This window comes from Phoenix dactylifera, chromosome 5, assembly GCF_051530095.1.
Source record: "Phoenix dactylifera cultivar Ajwa chromosome 5, Ajwa_hap1_PhDact_Kaust_v1.1, whole genome shotgun sequence".
Lineage (NCBI taxonomy): Eukaryota > Viridiplantae > Streptophyta > Magnoliopsida > Arecales > Arecaceae > Phoenix > Phoenix dactylifera.
The window spans coordinates 930,782-946,697 of record NC_143194.1 but is presented as its reverse complement, the minus strand read 5'-3'; the positions used below and the strand labels follow the sequence as shown (position 1 = coordinate 946,697).

The 15,916-nt window shown below is 35.5% G+C and overlaps 1 protein-coding gene across 5 annotated transcripts; it reads left to right on the top strand.

Annotated features, from left to right (window-relative positions):
- The first annotated feature begins 748 nt into the window (after positions 1-748).
- Positions 749-14,081, top strand: LOC113462764 (uncharacterized). 5 transcript variants are annotated; one of them, XM_088721256.1, is made up of 10 exons: positions 749-839; positions 2,853-3,106; positions 3,189-3,393; positions 10,791-10,881; positions 11,018-11,163; positions 11,642-11,888; positions 12,022-12,126; positions 12,588-12,770; positions 13,003-13,207; positions 13,308-14,081. In XM_088721256.1, exons 2-10 carry the CDS (start codon positions 2,887-2,889, stop codon positions 13,793-13,795), a joined length of 1,890 nt encoding a protein of 629 aa, XP_088577382.1. In that variant the 5' UTR covers positions 749-839; positions 2,853-2,886; the 3' UTR covers positions 13,796-14,081. The 5 variants fall into 5 exon arrangements, with proteins under 5 accessions (XP_088577382.1, XP_026660685.3, XP_088577380.1 ...); XM_026804884.3 differs by lacking the exon at positions 749-839 and adding an exon at positions 890-1,067; XM_088721254.1 differs by lacking the exon at positions 749-839 and adding an exon at positions 1,492-1,552.
- The last annotated feature ends 1,835 nt before the right edge of the window (positions 14,082-15,916 follow it).

Here is a 15,916-nt window from a genome sequence, read left to right as displayed (position 1 = left end):
GCGCCCGTCTTGTCCCATCTTTTTCGCTTGCCGGCATGTTCTTTTTTACAGTCATCAAGAAAAAGAATCTTAGGGACCACTCCAATAGGTGACAATTCAAATCCTCACACGACTGTTGCGGAGTAATTCGTTAAATGATGAATTTAAGACCTTGTTTAGTTGGGAGGAATACCTCGTAGCATCACATTGATTGGAGATGCGTGCCAGCGGAAGAGTTGGATCTTAATCAAAAACGTTGTGCTCCCCTTTCATCATCAAGAAAAAGAACTCCCAGGGACCACTCCCAGTAGGAGCCAATTCAAATCCTCAGTGTAATCCATCCAGTAATGAGTTAAAAGAGCATCATGGGTTGAGACAAGTTGGATTTTGAAATGAAAATAAGAATAAATGATTTTTATTCGAACTATTTAGTTAGAAGAAGTCTTATTTTCATTTCAAAAGGAGAATAAGAAATTTCAGTCCATCCAAAATCTAATTTAACCCGACCGTAGCATTTAAATTTCATTCTAATTTTAAATTCAGTTATGAACCAAATATATCGGAGAATATAATCATCCTGATTCCTACTTCGATTCATCCCAATCTCAATGCTGATCACAAACCAAACAAACTCAAAATAACTACAAGTTCTATCTCCAAAAATTATACAATTAGGTGGATGTGTGTAATATAATAGGGTCTTCTATGTTTTATTGCATACCACTTTGTGGAATTTTCTTTAAGATATGAAACTTGTAGTTGGTACTTTGAAATTTATCAATGTTTCCTTGAGCTCTTGGATGTTTTCATTGTAAATATTTCTCACAAGCATAATTATAGTGGAGTGAAGCGACCAAGAGGTAAGGCAACAACAGCTTGCAAAAATATATAGAAGGAATGCTTTTAACCCACCATGATCATTTTCTGTCTGCCTCTCAGTACCTACGGCAAGTGGGAGTGCTCCCTAGTCGTCGCCTTCTCCAGAAGTCCAACCTTTAACCCATACCACTTTATAAATACTCCTCTTCCTCGCAACACCTTTCCTCTCACCTTCTCTCTCCATCCATTTGGGCTCTCATTGATGATTGGTATGCTCTCTCCTATTTCTTGCTGCTGTTTTTGCTGTTTCTTCTCTTGCCATTTCTTGAAATTTGTATGGTTTAGATTCTCTCTCTCTCTCTCTCTCTCTCTCTCTCTGTGTGTGTGTTTTTATTGGTAAGAGTTTTAGATTCTCTTTTGGTTTCGTTTGTAGCCTTGAATCTCAACCTTTTTTGGTTTTAGATTCTCTCTCAACATCTTTTTGCAATCTCAACATTTTGTTGGTTGTGGTTGATATGAGTACCCATGCTATCATTCAATGGGATCAGCCTCTTCCAAATTAGTCCTCTAAAAAAAAATCTTTCTTTCTTGTAAAGCAAGACTGAAATGTCCTTTTTGTTCACTGAAAAAGAAAAAAAGAAATTCTCTTCTTACTCGTCTACAAAACTATGATTAGATCTCTACTCCTGCTTTGTAATGATGGAATCGGATCACACTTCCGTGGATTGGATAACCGATCTCTGGGTTGGAAACTGTTGGTTTTGTTTTGGCTCATTTTTCTTTTCCTCTTGTCGATTTTTTTCAGTCTTTGGCTTGAAATGCTTTCTAGCTCATAAGCTAAGGATTCCAAATGGTTCAAGTATAATAATATTGACGGAAATGACACCATGACGGCATAGTTTTAGAAGTTTCGAGATGTCGTGATGTAATAGATAATGGTGTTTATACTTTTATTCCATAATCCCCTTATGATAACCATTCCACACAGATCAAAGCGTCGCTCTTTCAGGTTAAGCGTCGCTTATTTTTTATCCTTTCGATTACCTTTGTCTTTTTCCCCCCAAATCTAACTAGCCACTATTAAGCACTTCATTCTTTAAGCTTTTTCGGGTGATGATGGCAATGTCTGCATAGTGCCAAGGGAATATTTTAGTTTACCTTATTTTTGCCTCGATGAAATTGTGTTACTGAATGTATGCTAGCGGGCTTCCAGTATCCATATTGGTATTGGCTTTGTCTACATTTTAGGAAAACCCATGCCAATTGGCATACCACTGGAAATGAAGAAAGATGCAATTTATCTCGGGTTGAATGCTTTGTTGCTTGTTGATGTAGAAGAAATCAGTCTGCTTTATCACTTGTTGATAAAGAAGAAATCAGACATTTTCTAGATAGCCATATGTTGGTTGATGATGTCTGTAGAAATGGTTTCTTATTGGAATTGTATGCTATTGAAATGTGCAGAAACAAAGTTATCCTGTACTCATTCCTTGTTGCCAGCATGAAGTAATACCTTACTTTTACAGTAGACATTCGATATCAACTCCTGAGATCAATTGTTTGGACTTATTTATAGTGATGGCATTCCTACATCTTTAGCGCAGCAATGTTTTTTTATCTAGGAGTGCTTAGATCTGCTATGGCCAGGTATAGGTTTTTATTATTTCTACATCCTCGTCTCATGTTTTTGCTTATTTTCTCTGGACATTATTTGTTTGGAAGATGTTTCTTGTTAGTTCAACTATAGTTAGAATTTTGTCGACCAATGTTTGTTGGACAAGGATTGATCTTAGAGATGATTCTGTACCTCTGAATCAATAGTTATTTCAAATCATTAAAGAAAAAGAAAGTATTTGAATATAATAGCAATATCTTCTCTTGTACCTTCAGAGCATAAACTGTCGAGATAATTATAATTGTAGAAATGCTCACCTTAGTATGTTTACAATTTTATTTATGGTTTTATTCCTTTCGATGTTAATACATTTTATTACTAATTCTATTTTTCATAATGTTTCATCACTTGCATCTTACTTTAGCTCATCTTCTGTCAGGATTGGAAACAAGTGGTTATAGTGTACTGTAAAGATGGAGCACTCCCTAAGGCTCATATTTATTCCTCTATTCTTATGCTCCTGGATGGCAATGGGAGGAGCAGAGTATTTGAAGTATAAGGACCCCAAGCAACCACTGAATGTTCGAATAGACGACCTATTAAGCCGGATGACTCTGGCTGAGAAGGTTGGTCAGATGTCGCAAATTGCAATGGAAAATGCAACATCTGAAGTCATTAATAAATATTTCATAGGTATGGGCTCTTGATTTAATTCAGAAAACAGATAGATCATCAGAAGATGATTTGTTCTTTTTAAACTGAATATATGGTGTAGGTAGTGTATTGAGTGGGGGAGGTAGCGTGCCTGCTCCTAAAGCTTCTGCGGAGGCTTGGGTGAATATGGTAAATGAGATGCAGAAGGGTGCTCTTTCTACCCGTCTGGGAATTCCAATGATCTATGGCATTGATGCTGTTCATGGTCACAATAACGCCTATAAAGCTACGATTTTCCCGCATAATATTGGTCTTGGAGCTACCAGGCAAGTATATTTCAATTGATAGCAGCATATAAATCTGGTGGTTATCTTTTTGTTTCCTTTTCTACTTTGTGATTCATTGCTTAATGCTGCTTGGTGAATTTACAAATATTTGTCCGTACAAGAAACTAATAAATGGCACAAATTTTCAAACTTGATTTGTTGATGACATTATCTCTTACATATAATAACTGCATTGGAGATGAGTTGCTTTATACGATTACAGCTCCTTTTTTTCTGTGCTGTAGCTTGATTGTTTTATTTCCATGATACTCCATAGTCCATATATTTGCTTGCTTTTCCTTTTGGCCTCAAATGCTTCTCAACTTTTAAGGCTTTTAGTTTTGCTCAGCAAGAAAATATTTAGGCTTCTAGCTTTATAAACTTTTAAAATCCATATATATAAGTTTACCTGTCCTCTTAGAGTGCTTTCAATTGAGTTCTATGGTATATTGTAACAAACATTTGTATTTTTTATTGCACTTCGGAGTAAAAAGATTGGCTTAAAAAATAATGAGGTAGACTAATACAGAGTGGAAAAGTAATGACAAGGAGATGAGAGAAGCAATTAAATAGCTTTTTTTTGGCAATAAATTAGTGGGCTTGTTTAAAGTGAAAAGGAAGATGTAAGAAGTTGCAGAAAAAAAAGGAATTAAAAGAGAGAATGGAGAATAGAATTAGTACAATGACCATATCTTTTTTTTCCTAAAGTGAAAAATAAGTATGAAATATTTACGAGAAGATAAAGGGGAGATGCACATCAGAGAATAAAACTGAAGTAGGACCATTTATTGATCGAACATCAGAGAATAAGATGGATAGAGCAGATTGTTAAAATTGGTCAAATAAAGGATTGAGGCGATAGTAGATTCTTATAAAGAGATGTGTTTCAGCTTCCATGCAACATTTAATTGCTATATGAATGGCTAAGGTTCAGGTTTCAATTACAGTATTGTTCCATTACAAGAGACCACCTAAGAGATTGTTCTTGTACTAACTCTGATTTTTAGGGTTTGTGGGTTGGCTCGAAGTGGCTAGGCGCAGCCCGACAGTGCCCAGCCCAGCCCTTGGGCTTGTGGGCCGGCCCGAAGAGGCCAGGCCCAAGGCCATCGTGCCCTATGACACGATGTAGTGGAGTCCTCCGATTCCGACGAAAATCAAAAATATCCTGATAATCCAAGTTCTAGTAGAACTCTAGGATTTTGTCTATTTAACTCTTCCTCTGTTGAAAGCCATCATCGCTTTCTCCAAGAATCGCTGCCGATCTTGATGATTCTTCTCTAAATCTCCTCTTCGGTTTGTCGTCGGAAAGAGGTGCTGGAATCTTGCCGGATCGAGGTGAGTGTCGCTTGCCTTTGTCTTCTTTTCTTAAGTTTATAGCCTCCCTTGCTTGTGTTTGAGCCGGCTAATTGTCGGAATTTAATCCGAAACAGGGGTGCCCTGTTTCGACATTTCTTCCTCCCGTGCTCACCGCCACCGACCACCGAAAAAAGGTCAAGCCTTGCCGCCCCTAAGGACCCTTGAGATCATGTGGTGGTGGGTTAGGGAAATAGCCATGAACAGGCCGAGTTGATCGGTTCTTTGATGATCCTCTTTTCTTTTTCTTCCTTGTGCCGACCGACCACCATCGCTAGCGATGCCTTGGTTGAGAGACCGCCCTGGGCCGCGGCCACAGGAGTCGGCGCCTTGGCTGCCTAGTGGCCACCACCCCCTTGATCCGAGAAGAAAAGAGGAGAGACAGGCTCTCCCCTATTTTGAGAAAAAAAAAGAGTATTCTCTCTCTACCTTCTCTCTCCTCTCTCTACTTTCTCTAGAAGATCTATGGAACCCAGTATTAGGTTCTGTCGACCTGATCTACGAATTCGAGTTTTATTGGATCGATGATCTAGCCTTGTCAAGTATCCATAGAACCCACTGAGGATGAACTACATTAAATGGCCTTGGCCCTGATCAAGTTCATACCCTATGATTTATTAATCGAATCACTCAGGCCTGACCCACCCAGAATCGTCGAACACTATCATCCGGCTAATCATCCCTGTTTCTTATTATTCGATTAAAATCATCAAATAGAAATTAATTTTGCTTTTAATATTTTTAATAGGATTAACTGAATTGCCTAGTGAAATTTGACGGTTTAAGACGAAAGAGGTAAGTAGATCTTCTATTCATTATTTTTTTTAAATGATCATTTTCTGTGCATAAAATTTGCTCGTGGAAATATCATGCTTTTCTTGGAATCATGGATCAACATATGTATTATGAAAATCATGCTTTATTATGAAAAATAGCTTTATGAATATTTTTATAAAAATAGCTTTGTTTTGTGAGATATGAATATGATCATGCCATTTAATGTTTTTCATCTATTTATGTGTATGTTTTAAGAAAAAGATATAAGTTTTCTAAAGGCTCGCAAATTGCTATAATTGTTTGTAGAAATAGGGGCCAATCGACATCCTGGAGCTAGCATCCAACGAAAACGGCCCTCTGCCAATGGGTTATAGTTGGTAACGAATACGAATTATGATATCTTGTCGATTACGATGATGGCTCTGTCATGGGTTATAGTGACCATGGCACGAATATTTGTGAGCAATGTTTTGATCCATAATAGGATTAACGACGTGAAGAATGATTTACGAATTTATTTGTAATATAAATTTGAAACTATGTTTATGAAAAATGGATGATTTGTTCATGCATGATTTGCTTTATTCATGATAGACTGTACTATGACATGCTTATTTTGGAATATCTATTATTTTTTTTAATTGATGCATTGACATTGAAAAACTTATGCTTGATCCGATAAAGTAATGTAAGATTTACTTACTGAGTTGTGTCGCTCATATATTTCTATTTTTATTTTTCTCTCTCTAGGCAAATAGGGTCAATAGGAATGACAAATGGTCCAGGCGTAGAGTTCGTGCTAGCAAGCCTGGCGATCTATACAACGGAATTTTAGTTCTTCAGTTAATTATGAATTTGTAGTTAAGTAATTTTCTAAATTTTGAGGAGTATGGGTTTGATATTTATGTTTGGATTTAGATGCTCTGAATCAATATTGGTTGTATTTAGTGGATAATGAAATTGGATTCTTATTTATTCTATTTTTTTGAGATGAATTTGGAAGTTAAGATAGATTTGAAATCTAAGATTTAAGGTTTGGCTTCGTGTTATCGTGGGTTATACCCTATGGTAGCACGGTCGTGTCATGCTCCGGATCTAAGGCATGACAAATATGGTATCAAAGCTTAGGTTTAGGATCATTGGGGATTGTGATAGAAATGTATCAAATCTTGAGGTTATGATCACTTGGGACATAACAAAAGTAGTAGAAATAAATTCAGTGCTTATGTGTAAGTTTACTAGGCATTGTAATAAAATGTATCTATTAGGTTTGGTATTCGATGAGTACAGAAGAATTGGATGATTTATCTCTGATCATGATAAGAAAGGTTTGACCTAAGGTTAGTGTAGGAAGGTTAACCATGATATACCATATTAGTAGGTTATACGGTATTGTGTTTATTTGTTCAGATGTTGTTTAAATGATTTGGAAGTTCCAACTTGATATGGGTGTAGATGTGATAGCCTTTTAGTCTTGCTGCTAATTATTAGAGTGAAATTTGTACATGGCTTTTCGAGTGGAATTTGTACATGGATCTTTCAGAGTATTGGAGTGAGCTGAGAAAGATTTTTCATAATATTGTAGAAAAATAACAACATTATTTCCTAGTTCACAGTTTTGTTATTAAAAAAAATACTTTTCAGGTCGTATGAACCTTTTTTGTGGAAAAAAAAGAATTGGTTTAAGATTTAATTTTAGAACGAAATGTTATTTTATGATGGGAACAATGGAAATGCCAAATTATTGCCCTTATTTGTGTTATAACAGGCTGTTATAACATTATAACAGCTGTCAAACCATGGCTAAGACGAATATAATTTTGGGATAGTAGCATGGATGCTGATGTGCGAAATAGTGAAGCCCCAAATCCGTTATGGCTACAAACCAACAATTACATGCATGCATGCACAAACCAACTATATGGATTCCTTCAGAACACCTGCCATTGAAACATCATATTGTTGCTTTTTCAGCGTCTATACAGTGAAATGCAAACATACCTCTAGTTAGAGTTTATCATGTAAAACAACAATCAGGGAGACTTATCTTTTTGGTGAATGGTCAACAAGCATGAGGTTGTGTGTCTTAATAAGAAAGGATATTATTATAGGAATACTACCTTATGAAGAAAACGATAAGGCTCTTTATCATCCTCTTCTGGATAAGGAAACATGAAAATGTTTTAAACAAGACGAATGGCCAAAGAATTCATATATTGTTGGAGAGTGCTCCTTTAATTTTTAATAGATCAATCTATGGATGTGGTAATCATAAAATGTCAATTTTGCTTATGATTGCTGGCTGACAATAAGCTAATGCTGTCAAGGAATCTCCGCAAACCTTTGAGACATAATGTGTGTCAATGTATAAGAAGTGCAACGAAACATCAAAATATGCTACCTCAAATTTCATGTCTTGTTTAGAAACAACAGAGTACGGACTAGAGAACTGTAGCTCAAAATTTTCTGCTCTTCAAAATCAAGCATATTAATGATAGTCTTTGTAAGTGCTATTTGATCTAAAGGAAATTAACTACAGAACGTAATATATGTGATGACACCCCTAGTTAAGAATGATTAGAGAAATTAGCCGTATCCGTATCAACAATAATCGAAACAACAAGCTGAACATAGGGGACTCTATGTGCTTTATTCTAAGTGGTTGTACGATATTCCAATCTTTGATATTGGTGTGTACTGCTAAATCATGTTTTGGTACATTTAGGACAAAAAAGTATGATATTGTTTGTGAATTTTCTTACTTGTTTAAGACAAAAGCAAAGATCCTAATGATATAATGATGCAACGCTTGTTGGAATAGATAGAAGCAAGGTTTGGAAGCAGATTGGTAGGATTACTCGTGACGTTAAGTGAATTGGGCTTCCTTATTTTGCTTTAATTAGTTTGCAAATAGGTCAAATATCAAGTGGTGATTTCTTTGTTACCTGCCTGACAGGCAACTGGAGCCATTTAATAATCACTGATATATATAAACTATAACTAAATTGGTTGAAAAACCCGAGCTGAACCCAACCTATACTTATCTAATTGTTAACCCGACCAGACACATTAAGCTGTTCCATAAATGGATCAAGCCTAATCATGTTGAAAATAGCATATTTTCTATTAAAATATTTTAATTAAAAAGTAACATTTAATAATCTTCATTAAATTTACTGCCTCTCTAATAACTGATAAACATCAAATATTTTTTTTCTGGGAATAGCTAAAAAATATTATGATCATAAATATTAAATTTTAGATTGAAGATAAAAGTTCTATACATGTTTCTTACAAATAAATATATGTAGTTAAAAAGCTCATTACTTGTAATATTTGTCAGATATATGCAATGTTTATTTCTAAAAAAAATTTTCAAGTACATGTTTTTGAATATAAATTATTACTTGTTTATATTTTAAGATTTTTGGATAACTTGACCTGAACCTCCGATATTGATTAATTGATTTGTATTAGGTTGGCTTCGATGCTGATTGGTTTGGTTTGATTTCATAATTTTGGTGTTAATTGGGTTTGGTTTGGTTGTACCTTAACCTTTAACTGGAATGCACTCTAGCCTATATGTGCATGACTTTGTTTTATTTATTTAATTATTAACCAAACTAACCTTATGCAACTTGTTTAATAAATGAATTGGATCAGGTTTGATTATAAAATAGAATAATTAACTTATTTAAATATTTAAAATTGAGCATTGTAAAGAAAAAAATCAAGTAATGAGATAATATAAGATTTATATTAGGCAACGAAATATGATCATTGTTAAAAATCAAATCAGTTTGTAATGCAAATAATTTTGTAACAAAAAATAAGGTTCGATATTACCGATGAAACTAATTCATATCAAAGACTCATAAGTCATTAGTAAATAGCACTATAAGAAAAAACAACGAAACCTTTGCATCGCAAAATAGTCTATATTTTGCGACAAAACTAATTTGTCGGAAATGTAAATCGTAAAAAATTAGCAACGAGAAATATTTCATCGTAAAAGTTATACAATAATGAATAGGCGACAAAATCCTGATCATCATCAAACAGTGAGTATTCTGCAACAAAATTGTATATGTACAATAAAGGTATATTTAGCAAGGAAATATTGTTGTCACTAAAAATCATATAGAACTATAGATAATTAGCAGTAAAAACTATTTCGATGTAAATTTACACAACAAAGAATGTGTTATGAAACCCTGTTCATCACTAAATAGTCTACATTTTGCGCCAAAACTATAAATGAATAATTTAGCAATGAGATGTTATCCTTGCCAAAAAATCAAAATCTTTTTGCAATGAAAATTATTCAGTCACCATATATAAAAAAGATTAGTGATGAAACTAATTTGTCACCAAAAAACTATAGATAATTAGCAATAAAAACTATTTCGATGTAAATTTACACAACAAAGAATGTGTTATGAAACCCTGTTCATCACTAAATAGTCTACATTTTGCGCCAAAACTATAAATGAATAATTTAGCAATGAGATGTTATCCTTGCCAAAAAATCAAAATTTGTTTGCAATGAAAATTATTCAGTCACCATATATAAAAAAGATTAGTGATGAAACTAATTTGTCACCAAAAAACTGTAGATTTTTTTTTTTCATTTTTGCATCCACATATAAACATTTTGCTTTGCAAGTCTTGTAGCCATGCACCATATTTTAAGACTTGTCAAAGTAATGGGCCAAAATCCAAATAATGTACTTTATCTATAGATGCACCTTTTTTCCCCTTCACAACCAGCTTAATGTGTTGCTAGTGGCCCTGCAGGAACTTCGGAAGAGGGAACTATGTACACCAGCAGTGGTGCCATACATCTGCAAACAAACTGAAATTCTTCTAAGTACCTTTGTTTAGAAAAAAATATTTTAATAGTATTTTAGTCATTTTGAAAAGGCAATACCTGCGTCACTGCTTGCTATCATCAAAGAGTGTCAAAAGTTCTCATGGTTGTAAGCCCATATCCAGCATATGTATTGATAGCATTGAACTTATAGTTGCTACTTGTTCACACTTTGGGTGAAATGACTTGAAACAATCAGTGCATTGTTGGCAGTTCACCATTCTGGCAGCTCAAGTGGTTCCGGATATTTTCTTTCCTAAAGTACAGCTTAATTTAGTTGTTAGAGTAGTTACAAAGGATAATCAAATTAAGTAAACCTGCTTTTATTCCATAGCGTTTTCTTTATATGTTCATAATCTTTGTGTTCTTGTTAAAAATGTATTTTTTTTTCTATTAGAGAACCAGCACTTGTGAAGAGAATTGGTGCTGCAACTGCTCTTGAAGTGAGAGCAACAGGCATTCCTTATGTTTTTGCTCCATGTGTTGCGGTAACAATGACATAAAACCATCCTGTTGCTGTGAATTTTGGTTCTTATAGAAAAGATAAATAAGCTAGACATATCTCGCTGAGAACATCCAGGACCATTCTGTTCAGTCGTCTTCTTCTGCTCGAGCCTTGTGCAGGTTTGTAGAGATCCAAGATGGGGTCGCTGCTATGAAAGCTACAGCGAAGATACAAAAATTGTCCAAGCAATGACAGAGCTCATCCCTGGCCTACAAGGAGAAATTCCAGCAAATTCTCACAAAGGAGTTCCCTTTGTTGCTGGACCGTAAGATATTTCTGCTAATAACATCTTCAATTAAGTTAGTTTCATCCGTTAAATTTTCCTCTATATAAAGCCAACATCTTTTAATTTCATATTTTGGCTCCCATTCGTAAATGGAGAAGGATTTACAAACTCAACTGTTAAAAGGGAGGGATTATGAGTGTGGTCATTAATGCGATAATCTCATCAAGTCATTCTTCTAAAAGGCTCCTTTTTTAAAGAAAAATGTTTAATAAAGGAAGCTTGGAATCACTTTTTTGTGTTTATAAGTCTGCTGGTGGTTATAACTCTTGATTTAGTTTGAACTTTTTGAATCTATAAAGGTTAATTTATTTTATTATTGTTATTATTTATTTGCTTTATGCCCATCAAAACCCTTAGATCCTTTCATCAATGGAATGGGATCCTGTGACAAAGTATACCCGAATTAAATAATATCTACAGTTGTGCTGAGTGATTACAATTCTGCTTTTACATCCAGCAAGAGAAATGTTGCTGCATGTGCTAAGCACTATGTTGGCGATGGCGGAACATACAAAGGCATCAATGAGAACAACACCATCATCAGTCTACATGGGCTGCTCAGCATTCATATGCCTCCTTACTATGAAGCTATCACTAAAGGTGTCTCAACTGTGATGGTCTCCTTTTCAAGTTGGAATGGAGTGAAAATGCATGCTAACCATTACCTAGTGACGGACTTTCTCAAAAACAAGCTCCATTTCAGGGTTAGTGGATAGTCCTTACATCCATACTCCATTAGATAGCAACTCATCATTTATTGGTTTCTGTCGTGTTAATTCCTAAAATATCAATTTCTAAATATTTTAGGCTGAAATCTTTTTTTTGTCAAATTAATAGGGTTTTGTGATATCAGATTGGCAAGGTATTGACAGGATTACCAGTTCTCCACATGCTAATTACTCATATTCAATACAAGCGGGAGTTCATGCTGGCATTGACATGGTTAGTATCCAAGATTCACCTTATGGCATCATGTGCTTCATTAGTTACAAGCTGTGTTGTAGATTACCTTCTTCAATATTTCAGCTGAGTTTTTTGATCCCTACATGAAATATGAGGGCATTAGGGGAAAATATTCTAGAAGAACAAAACTACACCCTGTTTGTTTTGATTTGAACATCTTAATAAGTACCTGAAAGACACTACATGTAGTGTGTTGTAGACATAAACACACTACATGTGTGCAATCATTTTGACCTGAAAAGCCTAATTTTGCTTTGCTCTTATTTCTTCTGCAGTATATGTCTTTTTATTTTGTTCTCTCTCTCTGTGTTCTACCTTTCATTTTCCATTTTTGATGCTGGATCCTCTCTCCAGGGCATGTGCTGAGGAGAGGGGTGCCAACTAGCGGACCAAGTTCCTGGCTGGCAGCTATTATCTTTCTTAATTTACATGTTTTGCAGGTAATGATTCCCTATGACTACCCAGAGTTCATTGATGATCTCACATACCAAGTCAAAAACAACGTCATCCCCATGAGCCGAATTGATGATGCTATAAGAAGGATCCTTCGGGTCAAGTTCACCATGGGTCTCTTTGAAAAGCCTTATGCTGATCTCAGCTTAGCTGATCAGCTCGGGAAGAAGGTTACTCGCTTTCTTATACTGGTTTACCAACTCATGAGCTACATTCAGCAGTCAAAATAGGATGGACCACAGAACAGTAAAAGAAATGATAAACCAAAAATTCTATTGTTCAGTCTGATATCTGTCTGAATTTTTTTTTCTCGCAGACAAAACTACTACTAGCTTTATTGAAACTTATTCAATGGCTCCCATAATAATGTCGTTTGACCGCTGAAACTATTATTTCTAATAGGAGCACAGGGAGCTGGCCAGGGAAGCTGTGAGGAAATCACTTGTACTGTTGAAAAATGGAAAGTCTACGGACAATCCACTATTGCCTCTTCCTAAGAAGGCCAAGAAGATCCTTGTAGCTGGGAGCCATGCCGACAACTTGGGCTGTCAGTGTGGAGGATGGACTATCACTTGGCAAGGACGCAGTGGGAACAATCTAACAATCGGTAAACATTCTAAGCACCTTAGACTGACTTTGTTTCTCATTTCTTTCAGACATAGCAGAGCATGGTAATGTTTTGAACTTCGAGTGATCCTTTGCAACAGGAACCACAATCCTTGATGCCATCAAGGCCACTGTTGACCCCACCACCAAGGTCGTCTACTCTGAGAACCCTGAAGCCGATTTTGTCGATCATGATCAATTCTCTTATGCAATTGTAGCAGTCGGAGAGCAGCCATATGCAGAGACAAATGGAGACAACTTAAACCTTACAATTCCTGAGCCTGGCCCAAGTGTGATCCAAAATGTCTGCAGAAACATAAAATGTCTTGTTGTCATAATCTCCGGGCGGCCCCTCGTGATCGAGCCATACATGCACATGATCGATGCTCTCGTGGCTGCATGGCTCCCTGGGACTGAAGGCCAGGGTGTAGCAGACGTGCTCTTTGGTGACTATGGATTCTCCGGCAAGCTCTCTCGGACATGGTTCAAGTCTGTGGATCAGCTCCCAATGAACGTAGGCGACCCACATTATGATCCTCTCTTCCCGTTTGGTTTTGGTCTTAGTACAGAGCCAGCAACAACAAACTAGTGGTTTCTTTTGGCACAGATTTAGGGAACATTGATGGCTTGCTAGCTTTGGGTCTGCAAGAGAGTCGTAATCAGTTCAGGCTTAATTAGGGTGTGGACCGTTGTTCTTTACTTTCAAGAAAGGTGGCCATTTTTATATTTTTATCATGAAGGGTTCAAATGATGAACTTGTTCTTCCAATGTCTTTATCAGTCTTTTATCATCTTTGCATTTGGGATATGAAAGTGTTTAACATCCATTTGGGACCATGAAAAGGAATGCTTTTAATCAGATATTCTATTTCCTAACTCGAATTTTTAGTGATCTTTTCTATCTTCATTTTTCAGTTCAATTGAAGTTTAAACTGAGTCTAAACTGGTCACAGAAAGTAGTAAATAATGGATACCTTAACTTGATTATTCATAGAATAATTTTAGTATGTACTTTTACTGAAAATAAGCATATGTGCCAAAATCATTTCATGTTGAAAAGCAAATCTAGAGTATCTAGTGCAGGTCAAATATTCATACTTATAATCATAAGTTTGCACGGAAGACTTCATGCTTACAAGTCCAATATTTCTTAAATACTCACTCATGTTTATAAGTTCAAGTGGAAAAATGTCATATTCAATTCAATAGTGTTTAGCTATGTTCGAATTATCCAATCAAAATAGGCAGATTTCATATCATATCAATAAACAACTTGCATAATATTCTGTAATAAAAGCAATACCTCCAAATTATAAACTTTATTTTTTATTCAAAACACAGACCAATAAAATTCATAAATTGCATATATTGTCTAATAATTTTATATAATATCAAAAAATATATTAATTAACTAAAAAATCTAAAAAATATGAATCAATAGTTATCTTATGAGTTTGTAGAAAGATCCAAGTAAATTCTGAAATTATTTTCTCAAAAACCCTGATGTAAGAACTATCGTGTAGTGCCCTCTTGCTGAACTTCTTGTCCGAATGAATGCACCTCTATACACTCGCAGAGAAAGAAATCTATTGTTGACTTCCAGATTTTTTTTTCTTCTTTTTGGCACAAGTGCAATTACAATTTTGAAAGTGGCTTTGATGCTAGCTTGCCTGCAGGAGAGTGGAGGGAATCTTTGTTTACCTGGAGAATTGATTGGTTCTTCAAGGCAAAACTAAATCACCCGGATCATGCCTGATGCCTCCAACACCATATGCCATATGCTCTCAAAATCTTTGCGCCTTTCAGAATCCAATTTGTCCACCTTTTCTTTTCCATCGAGAGCCAAAATATGCATTGGTTGAATAATATCCAAAATTGCATCAAAAATAAACTGAGAAGAAGGAAGACAATAGGAGGGTGACAATCTCACCATTCTCAAAAGCTAATAAGCGGAGGAGGACTAGGAAGGCTACAAGTATAGGGACATTCCCTGTTTACTGTTTGATCACCAAAGACTCCAGTAGATTCTATGAAATGCAAGCACACTTCTTAAACTGTGTTTTGGTAGAGGGGATAAACTTTCGGAGGCTTGTCCCTTGTACTGTTGAAGGGATAGTCTGTTCCATGGGATAAGTTAAAATGTAGTTTAAGGGATCAGCTCTAAAACAAAAGTAAATAGGGACAAAATGATAATTGGAGGGGATAAGTTTCCATTCCACCAATTTGACAGAATAATGTTATCTAATTAAGTCTATTTTTGGGACTTGCACAAACATGGCTACTCTATGGCTTGTTTTGGGCATTTGGTGAGATAATCCCTGTTAGAAGGGATATACACCCTTGGATCCGCTCTACTAAATGCATCCTTCAACACCTTCCATCAATACATGACCTCAAGAGCTTTTATTTGATGATGATAGGCTAGCTAAACACCAATAACTATAAAATAGATCATAAAAATGTCCAATGCATGTTTTATGTGCCGAAAGGATGACAATTGAAATGCAGTTTCTATTGCATAACATATCTAAATTGCGCTTGTAACAAACCAAAATCTCATCCAAAAAAGCCAGTTGGAAGATATTATTTGAATTTTTTGGCTCTACATAAATATAAGTCCGCACGAATTCTTATATACTTTCTCCATTTAACGTCTTTGTCAGGCTAAGGATTCACATTCAATCACAAGCACCATGGCCAATCCGTAGTTA

Excerpts from the sequence above, each read along its gene's own strand:
- LOC113462764 (XM_088721256.1), top strand. The coding sequence starts at position 2,887 with ATGGAGCACTCCCTAAGGCTCATATTTATTCCTCTATTCTTATGCTCC. Across the intron at positions 11,889-12,021 it reads AAAACAAGCTCCATTTCAGG|GGTTTTGTGATATCAGATTG; the intron begins GTTAGTGGATAG and ends TCAAATTAATAG. Across the intron at positions 12,771-13,002 it reads CTGATCAGCTCGGGAAGAAG|GAGCACAGGGAGCTGGCCAG; the intron begins GTTACTCGCTTT and ends TATTTCTAATAG.